Source organism: Chelon labrosus (assembly GCF_963514085.1).
Source record: "Chelon labrosus genome assembly, chromosome: 9".
In the NCBI taxonomy this organism is placed as follows: Eukaryota; Metazoa; Chordata; class Actinopteri; order Mugiliformes; family Mugilidae; genus Chelon; species Chelon labrosus.
Window position 1 is genome coordinate 23475085 of NC_140359.1, and position 10257 is coordinate 23485341.

The window sequence follows — 10257 nt, forward strand, 5'->3', positions numbered from 1 at the left end:
TTTATAATCATTGTAAAAAATAAAGCTGACTACTTCGCGGATTTCGCCTATTGCGGGTTATTTTTAGAACGCAACTCCCGCGATAAACGAGGGACTACTGTAGATACAATGAAAAAATCAGGGGCCCTTAAATTGAACCCTGTGGAACCCCATATGACAGCGGAGCCGAGCAGGACTCAGAAAAGCAGGTTGTGGGTTTTGGAAAAATTAACTCTCAGGGTTAGCACAGGACGAAAGACTTGTTAGACCATACCAACGCTGAATGGATTTGACCTAAGTTTACATGAATCTTTGGAACTTTTTATGTCAGTGCCAGATTAATGAAATCTTAGTCTTAGCCTCTTTCTTGTTCAAATAATTAAAGTCCTGCAAACAAATTAACTTGAAACAATACAAATATGGAGATATGGAAAACAGCTGTGACATCTCCTGTTTGTTCTTCCATGAGTGTTTAATTTGTTTTTGTACAAAATGGACAAATTTAAAGAGTAGAGTACATAATTAATTTTATAAAGTGCTTAAATGTTACAGTCCTATAATCAAGTGTGAAAAGGCTAGCAACATATTGTTGATTCAGGTGTATTTACGTTTTATTTTGTTCTTTCTATGCTATAGTAACCTGTTTATAAATTCACTGTAAATCAGTTTAAAACTACTTTTTCTTTTTAAAATGATCGATGATAGGTAGAACTGTAATTCTCAGATGATCTACTTGTGCCTCCAAAGCAAGATTTAACATTTGGCTGAAAAATCCACCTCTGCTGGTGACTGTTAGGAAATAAACGTTTTTTATAAGAGAATGCAGATTTTTCTGACAAATATTTTTACCATCTGTAGGACTCCATATCTCTGAAGCGCTGTTGTTGTGTTTTTTTCATCCTGCAGGGGGCAGTGGTGCGCACAGTAACGTCAAAACTGACCGAAATGAAAACCCGCGAAGAAGAATATGCGGAAGTGGAAAGGGAAGAACTATCCAGAAACTTACCTAAACAGACAAACTAGGAGACCATGCTTTCTTTCACAAAAACATCACGTCTTTATTCACGGATATGTCACCTTACAAACGCGCAGCTCAGCGCGGTGTCAGCGCACAGAGCCAGGGACCTCCCGAACCAGGTGACTTTCTGAATCTATTACCAGTGGATGTCACACACTGCTGAGTTGATGTTACATAGTTATTGATGTTAGAGTGACTGAGAGCACATTGGGTTAACTGTCATGTTTACGTTATCTTGGCATTTCAGCTCACAGGGGTTCGGCCATTTACCAAACACGCGCTGCGTCCCATCTGTCGACCTTCAAACAAAGTAAGTTCTGCTTCCAGCTGACTATTGGGAAGATAAACCCAGAGACAACATTAAAACCACTGACAAGAGAAGTGAATAACATTGACCAATGTTCTGCTGGGAAACTTTTGGACCTGGCATTCATTCATGTGGATGTTACTTAGGTGGGATAGGTCCCATAGGACCCAAAGGCCCCCCACTAACAACATCCTGTTGCCAGACACCACAGGACACCCTCAGAAGGCCCATGTCCATTCTCTGATGAGTCACGACTGTTTTGGGGCCACAGGGTGCCCACACCACTGGTAGGATCCAACCCTTACTGCAAGAGAGACCTAGACAATATTATAGGTCATAATGTTTTGGCTGATTGGTGTGTCGTGAATAGACGCGATCTTACTTTTGGCATGAGGAGCCAAAAAGTCATATTCTACGCAAGGAAAAATACTTATTGGTGAAATGGATAGGTTACAAACCTCCAACAGTAACTGGCATCAGGTAATTTTTCACATTGTTGCAGGTCTAGATCTAAGATGGAGGCCTTTTACAAAATCTGGTCACCCTTCTTGAAATATATTAGTAGCAGACTGGCAGCCGTTGTGTTGAAGTGTTCGACAGATCGCACTCAGCAGCCTAATACCATAGGATGACTGATGGTTTGAGAGCCTAGACACATAGACATGTATTCTACTTGAACACAGGACTTTGAAGCTGTCTCCAATGGGGCTGGTCCTCTTTTGTTTTTAATAGTAACATGATCTTTGTGTTGTTTAGTTGTTAGTTTATGTGGATTTGACTTGTTTTATTTTTCTCCTCTCCTGAGAATCTACTGTATACAGAGAAACACGAATTAGCCCCAAGTCACATTTGTGGAGTGGACCTTTTTTTGTGTATTTAAATAAAGATATTGTTCAGAGAAACATACCAGCCCACCAGAGGGTCCAATCTGGCACATGGGATTAATTTGCAAAGTGTGACTCACAATTACATAGAAGACATTATACAGGACCCTAGTGTCATATTGTTTTAGTAAGAGTTGCAGACATAGCACAACAGTGAGACCCAGCAGATGGCAGCAGTGTGCCGAAATTGCACTTTTTTTTCCCTTAAAGAAACATTTTCATAATGCACTTGTGCGTCTTTGCACTGAAAAGGGAAACATTTGGAGTTAACTTTATTTATGGGTTATCAGGCTATTATGTTACTCCTCTACCCTTTGCATCCAGGGTGGATTAAACATTAAGTCAAAAATAATCCAAATGGAAACAAATCTACACTGAAGCAATAGGTAATAAATAAAAATGCCGAACTCTAACATGGTTTTCAAATTAATGGGCAATATAAAAATAGAAGTAGCAATAGAAAAAACAAATGAATGCACCACTGTAATAATTTTATTTGGCCATCTTGCATCCTTGTGCACTGCCTTCTTCAAGCAGCCTTACACTGCCATCCTGTCTGTTGTGAAGCATCCAGTTCCACAGCTCAGAAACACAGCGGAAACGGGTTCCTCTGATGTCCCAGGCTGCTTTCACCTTTGAGGTTTCAAAGGTGAAATTTTGGATCAATCCGAAAAGTCAGTCAAGTCCAGATCAAAAGTTAGGTGTGAAAAGAGCCCTGAAGCCTTTCCTGTTGTGCTTGTAGGTCAAATTTGTCCAGAGTGGGGGCAAAAAATCAAATACAGGAAGAAGGTCATGTGTTGTGGAGTAGTGAGATGACAGTAAATAATATGCACAGTGTATACATTGCAGAGAAGTGGTGAAATTAAAGGAACCCTAACTGATTTTGTAACTTAGTTACAAAATCAGTTAATAATCAGTAATAATTGAGTCATTGTTACACCTTGCTTAGTAGCAAACATCTCTTTTTCTCTGTCAGTGTTTTGGGAGCAGAATTGACGGCGGTTTGTGGAGCAACGTCGTCCATCTCACGTCAGCAAGGCAAGAGAAATCCACCTTTGTGGAGAAAAGGTAACCTACAGTTACAGTTTTCTTCTCCGGGCGTCAGTAGCAAACGTTAAACACAGAGCTGAATTAATTTGAAATTTTTGTGTCTCTTTCTAAAAGCGAGTTGACAGAACCTGCATATGAGAAGCTAGCAGATGAGACATTGGATGCTCTCGCTGATTACTTTGAAGACCTGATTGACGAAGCTTTCACTGGACCAGAGTATGATGTTGTCTTCTCTGTAAGTCGGTCTGTTTTCCCCCCTTTGACTGAGGTGAATGGTAGTTTTACAAAGTATAATAGGTAGATAGCAATAAGGTAATTAAGAAGCTTTCAGGCTTTTCATTATGTTTCTTATTAACATCATTAATTGGGAGGATAACTACATAGAACTGTGAATAAAATAGTGAATGTTAATCCTCAAATTTGAGAATATGTAATGATGAATTCTACTGAATAATTATTTTTAAATCCTAAAAGTAAACAACATTATTTTATGGTGGGATGGGGTTCTTTCTCAGCTCTTTTAAAAACCAACCACCAAGTGGAGTAATGGTCTAAGTTTATTGTGCTCACCCCTAAAAATCTCAAAATTGCATATTAAATCAAAAATTTCAAAAAAATTGCATAAAATTTGTATAAAATTTGCAAAGAAAATGAAAACCTTCACTGTCTTAAATCTCTCTCTCTTGAGGAGGCCCTTTTCAACCATAAAGTAATTATTTTCATCAATTATTTTACCTACAACAAAAATATCAGATATTATATATATATATATATTATATGTTAACTTCACTTATTTTCAAGAAATCAACCTTCAGTAATATGCAAAATAAAAAATAAAAAAATATTATTAACCGTAACCGTTAGCAAAGTGCGTCATTACTTTTTTTTAAACATGTTCACACCTAGAAACACATACACTTTGGAAATTAGTAAAATTCAGTTAATACTAATGTAGATTTCAAGGGTGAGAAAACAGTGCTTTATGCATGCACTCAGCACACACGGATTACTCAGAGAAACCCACTGGGTGCAGGTATTTTTAAAACGCGTTTGCATGCGTAACCTGCAGCCTCATTTATAAAACAGCGCGTAGAATCCATACAAAACATGTACGTGTACACACACACACACACACACAAACCTCTCTAGGCAGCATATCTGTGTTGCGATGCATTCCTATACGTGATGGATTGATCCATTAAGATTTTTGTCATTTATATATTTAGATGTATTTGTTTCGCGTAGTAGTATTGTATTGTTAGGCCAGCGTGGGTCCTATTTTTAGAGATGTGAATGTGAATGTTCTCTGTGTGATCTGTGTACAGAGTGGAGTTTTGTCAGTGAAGGTCGGTGGGGAGCACGGCACCTACGTTATCAACAAGCAAACACCAAACAGGCAGATCTGGCTTTCCTCTCCCACCAGGTAAGAAGAATGAATGGTACACGTGATCCAGATGTCTTTTCCCATCATTTAAGTGTGACACAAGCATCACATGGTCACACCGTGGTTCTCCGTGGAGGCTGACCGATACTGGTTTTCATACATATTGTCAGTAATCAAGTCAATGACAATCCATTTAAATCAACACTGTCAGTTACTTCTGTTGTATCCTTCTTCAGAAAATATGCTGCAGCACAAGGATTCTCCTATCATGTAATATTTCACAGAGAAGCCCTGTTCTAGACTGTATCATTCACTACACAAGACTCTTTCTGTTTGACCTCCCCCACAAAAACAGAGTACAATGTTGATTGAATAATTACTTGTTCACCAATCTGATAATGCGGCGAGCGTGATACTGATTCACTGTTGACTACAAGAAACAGAAAATGTTCAGTGAGAGGAGGCTGCATCAATGTCAGGGTGCATTTTCCATTTTATTAAAAGTCAGATCGGAAAGTACTGATTACAATAATAAATAAAACGATGATTATTGGCCCTTATAGTCAGACAGGTTCATATTCGGTTGATACAAGTTGTCTACTCTCAAAGGTGAAAGTCTGTCAGAGTCTTGTTTTTCCCAGAACCTGCTTCGGGCTTGATGAGAGCAGGGTTTCTGCAACGTCTTAAAAAGTCTTAAAAAGTCTTAAAAAGTCTAAAATTTGATAATGCCAATTTAAGGCCTTAAAAAGTCTTAAATACGAGCATATTTCGCATTGTAGGTCTTAAATTACATTTAGTCAAGTCTGAAATCCTTACGTCCATTTACCGCTTCATTCGCATTTTGTTCAATGCGTTGGTGGCATTCACAGTTAGTTCCGTGTGTTCCGTGTAGTTCATTATGAAATATAACTATTAGCATAACTATTAGAAAACTCTTGACGGCCTGAAATCACGGCTGTTATGAAATACATAACAAAACTATGCATGGCACATAGGATGGAGGAAGTTGGGACATGTCTCAATGCATGTTAAATCACATCTAGAGGGTATAAGCTTTCAGGTAGTTTATGCTGTTTTTAGATTTGTGAATGATGAATGAAAACGGAAAGTTGTTCCCTTATTTTTCGTACTTCGAGTAGGTCTTAAATTTAACCCATAATGGTCTTAAAAAGGTCTTAAAAAGTCTTAAATTTCACTTGCTCTAACCTGCAGAAACCCTGTGAGAGATGGTAGCGTCATGTTTCCATAACTTTGTTCCTTTGCATATCAAAAGATATTATTCTTAAATATACCAGGAGCTGGGAAATTGCTGCCAAAGTTTGGTATTTGGTTAGGTAAGTAGTAGGTAGTTATCCTCCTTTGTTTATAGTTAGACAGATACAGTAACTCTGGCCCCTGTTCCGACCTTAAATACGTTCACACCTCCGCATAAGTCTGGAGATACCCAGACACCCGACCTCAGTTTGGCACACTAGTGCACTATTGTGCAAACAGCTGCTCTATCAAAACAATGGATCTTTATGTACCGCTGTTTCAGAACCACAAATGTATCAGACATGTTACGTTACTATTTACTGATCTCCACCCTGTTGTAAATTATTATCGAAACCAGTACAAAGTTCAGATTAGAACTCAAACCCTGGAAGTTTCTATAGGTAGAATAAGCTCTGTGTTATAATCGTATTATTGAGAAAGTACTTAGCACCACATGGCTATTTTACAGACGTCAATACAAACACATGCCGATGCATTGTTGTTGATGTAATATTTAAATGGTTAAGTCTTTAGATTAGTTATTATTCAGTTAACAGCTACAGCTACAAAAATCTCTTGCTAATCTTTGTTCGTATCTCCCAGCAATAAATCAATGCCTTTACCAAACACACCTAGTCTTGTGTCGCTTCCCTCTTCCTCTCTTGTGTTTGCAGTGGACCAAAGCGCTACGACTGGACGGGTGAGCGCTGGGTTTACGTTCGCGATGGTATCAGCCTGCACCAGCTGCTTTCTAAAGAATTCTCCGTCATCTTCAATAAACATATAGACTTGCGTGATCTTCCATATTCCTGAATCCTCTGCTGACGACCTACCTAAGATTTAACCACTGTGATCCAAAGTATGTACAGTAGACGGAAGGAAAATGGTGATAATGTGATCAATACTTGGTCTGATATTTATTCTATAAAGTGTATTTCTTTTAGTCACATGCAGATTATATATGGAGTCATTCTATGTGTGGAGTAGTAGAGATTTTTACCTGACATTCATGTCCAAATACAGTTTTTATACGCAAGAAGACATATGAGCGGAATAAGCATTTAACACTATGGCTCAGCACTTCTGTCTTGACATTAAAGACATTCAGTATTTAATTTATATTATACCTATAAAGAACCAATCCCATCAGTTAGATTTGTGAGGTGCCACTTAGTCATAATGAACAAGATCCAGAAACTTTCTGTTGTGTTTTTCTTCTGAAAATAAGCATGGAAGGAAACAGAAGGGAAAAACTAGCTAAGCTGTCACATCTGGCAATTGATAATGAGGTTCAGCTAAATTTGGCAACACACTATTAGCTGTTTGATAGCACAAATCAAGTCAAACTCTCAAGTTGTCTATCACTGTTACGTTTCTAATGCAGAAAACAGTTTTTGACGTAGTTTAGGTCTTTAAGACAAAATACACCTGGAACAGATATGCTTTGATCTACATCCAGAACTCCGTCCCTTTGCATGTCAGTGTTGGTATTTTCTTCTTTTTGTTATTTGAATAAAAGCAATGTTACGCACACGTTGAATTCTCGAGTCTGTGTCTTTTGTTTTAGCTTCTGTGAATTGCTACTGAGATGGATATTTTGTAAAAGTTGAGAGAGCCAGAAGTAAATCTGCAGCATTAATTTGGTGAGCCAGCCAGGAGGGCAACAATCCCAGCACTGATCTGAAGGGAATAAAATGTTCTACTGGGATCCCGACTATAACTGCAGCTGGCAGTGTATGATATACTTTTGTATAATAAAAATGTGCTGCATCAGTCTCAGGATGTTTTTGTGGTCCATGTGTACACGACTCCTCTGTGAACCAATGACTAAAGCGGGATTCTACTTGCTAACATTATGTTTTTTTACCTTATTTCTCCTTCTTATTTCAAAGCATGATTGTACATGTGGTAGTTCATATCCATCTCCGTGCCACTATTGGCAATGCATTTAACGTTAAGGCTCTTTTAGAGTACTGCGGGACACAGACGCTGTAACTTACTCATGTAGCCTATGTACGTAGCCTACGCGAGTCATTTACTTGCGCGCTCGTCAGTCTGGCTCGCTCTGTAACAACGCCAAACAAGCGCTAGTCGGCTCTGTGTCTTTTGACAGTCGGGGTAATTTTTCTTCTACTTCCTGCTTCACTTTCAACAATGGCAACTGAAACTGTGCATACTTTTGCAAATACTCTTTATCTTGTTCCCAGAAAATGCATTAGTTTGTTTTGCCAGTGACGTTTATCGAAACTACAGTTACCAAGATCTTTAGATTGAAGTTTACCTGCTTGCATTCGGCTCTGCTCCTACAGTACACATGTACAAATGATGATGGGATTAAAGCAGAGTTTATGCCTCTGCGGGACATAGACGGCGTAACCTACGTACGTAGCCTACGCCGGTGTGAGCCATTTATACTTGTGTGCTCGTCAGTCTGGTTCGCTCTGTAAAAACGCCACCCATGTCAATTTTTGTTTCTACTTACTGCTTCACGTTCAACAATGGCGACTCAAATTTTTCCCGAAATATCGCTGAAGACGAGTCATACAAATGTTTGTATCTCCGAACCTCCTCAGTCGACCTTTCTCCTCGATGTGTTCTATCGTTATTGATCCACAACAATCAATTCGAAAATTGTGGAGATGGAGAAGCAGCCGGAAATACTAAAGCTGGAAAAATGCTACTACCAAGTGGACCAATCACAGCTCTTGCGGTCTGCGTCGTTGCGATGCGTAGTTACATTTCTGGAGAGGTCTACGTCAGCTACGGGGCTAGGGTCTGCGTATGCTCTGCGCTGTCGTCTAAACCGCTTAATATACTGGACATTGGTAGCAAGAGCAGTGACATACTACATTACTAACCAGCCAGGCTCAGATGCTGATCCGCAAATCATATTTTCATATATGAACTTCTGTGTTGACCCCGCCTCTTGCTCGATGACGGCTGGGATAGGGTCCAGCAGACCCCCGCGACCCTTAACAGGAATAAGCGGTTACAGAAGATGAATGAATGAACTTCTGTGTAGGCACAGAGATATAAACAGAAAGACACACGAAAAGATACTTAATATGTCCCACAAACTTTAAGAAAATCACTTTCACTACGGTACTGGACTTGCCCCTGTCAAGATGACAGTGTCTACACGTTATACTGCATACTTAGATTATGCGTGCGTTTCTTATCCTGATTGAATTCTTGTGAAATACTAAGCGCCGGCACAAATTGAATCCCCACTTTTAATGACATACAAGAGGCTTTTCACTGTAGGTCGACCGATACTGTTATTGTTGGCTCTGTCATACTAAAGCAGAGTATTAGATGCGCCCTCACACACAAGCCCCTGCACTCACACACATACACAGAAATCTTGCATACGGCTGCAGTAGCGGGGCAGCCATACTCCTCCATCTCTCCCTCCATCTCTCTCCTCTCCTTCTCTCCCCCTCCCGCCCCTCTCTTTGTCTTTATCTCTCTCCTTCGCAGTCCTGCAGGGTGTCCTCTCTGTCAACAGCTCCTGCATCCCTTCCCATCTCTCTTCTCTCTTTATTTGTTTATCTCTCCGTCACTGGTATCGGCTTTCACCATGCGGCTCGGCATCTCTGCCTTCATTTCGGATATCCTGAGCACCTCCAGTAACGTCTGTTTCTGCTGGACTGAGGACAAGGTAGAGTCAAACTTCCTCCACCATAACCCCCCACTCCTCCTCCTCCTCCCACCCCCCACCTCCTACCTCCCTGCTGCTGTGCTCCAGAGCATCCAGAGCACAGCAGCAGCAGCAGGACTCGGGGCCTCTGGGTGCTGCTGGGGATGCACATGCTCCAATTTGATTACATGATGTTCCAGTTGCAGCTGTGTGTGGCATGTGTTTATTGTGAGTTAGTTACTGCGTGTGTGCAGGGTTTGTTGGTGTTCAGCTCGCTCACATCTTTACTACTGTCTCAGTGGAGTTGATGTTACGTTGCAATTTATAGTAGAAAATTGCCAGTGTGTGTCGAGAGAGAATTTGCATTTTGTTCATAGAGATGATATGTCGTTTTAGATGTTGTTAGCCATAACTCTTCCAACATCTTTTTGTATTAATGGAAACTGTTCTGAGTAGTAAGTTGTGTCTTATGAAATATGAAAAGTTCAGTCCTATTAGAGCAGCTTAACTCGAATAAATGCATGTAATTGTTGGATATCACATCGGTTTCATCTGGGACTGGAAGGGTGCAGCTTTCAAATGTGGAAAGCTACACCCTCCAACAAATTAAAATTCTGACTCATAAACCGTTATCAGCCTAATCTGCATTATCACATATTGCCACACTGACAGAAGTAAGACGCTCTGCAATATCTAGTTGCTACAGTATTGTTAGAACAGATGGATTGAATACACTATATT

The 10257-nt window shown here is 39.9% G+C and overlaps 1 protein-coding gene across 1 annotated transcript; it reads left to right on the plus strand.

Moving 5' to 3' along the window:
* Positions 1-522: 522 nt before the first annotated feature.
* On the plus strand, positions 523-7410 carry fxn (frataxin). The gene is made up of 6 exons (XM_084550970.1): positions 523-1116; positions 1245-1307; positions 3165-3256; positions 3353-3473; positions 4564-4661; positions 6551-7410. Exons 1-6 carry the CDS (start codon positions 1009-1011, stop codon positions 6687-6689), a joined length of 621 nt encoding a protein of 206 aa, XP_084407096.1. The 5' UTR covers positions 523-1008; the 3' UTR covers positions 6690-7410.
* Positions 7411-10257: the final 2847 nt, after the last annotated feature.

What these genes read in the sequence shown, in the direction of transcription:
- fxn (XM_084550970.1), top strand. Translation starts at nt 1,009, where the DNA reads ATGCTTTCTTTCACAAAAACATCACGTCTTTATTCACGGATATGTCAC. An exon ending in CCAGGGACCTCCCGAACCAG is followed by an intron (nt 1,117 to 1,244) that starts GTGACTTTCTGA and finishes TTGGCATTTCAG; the next exon opens with CTCACAGGGGTTCGGCCATT. An exon ending in AGTATGATGTTGTCTTCTCT is followed by an intron (nt 3,474 to 4,563) that starts GTAAGTCGGTCT and finishes ATCTGTGTACAG; the next exon opens with AGTGGAGTTTTGTCAGTGAA.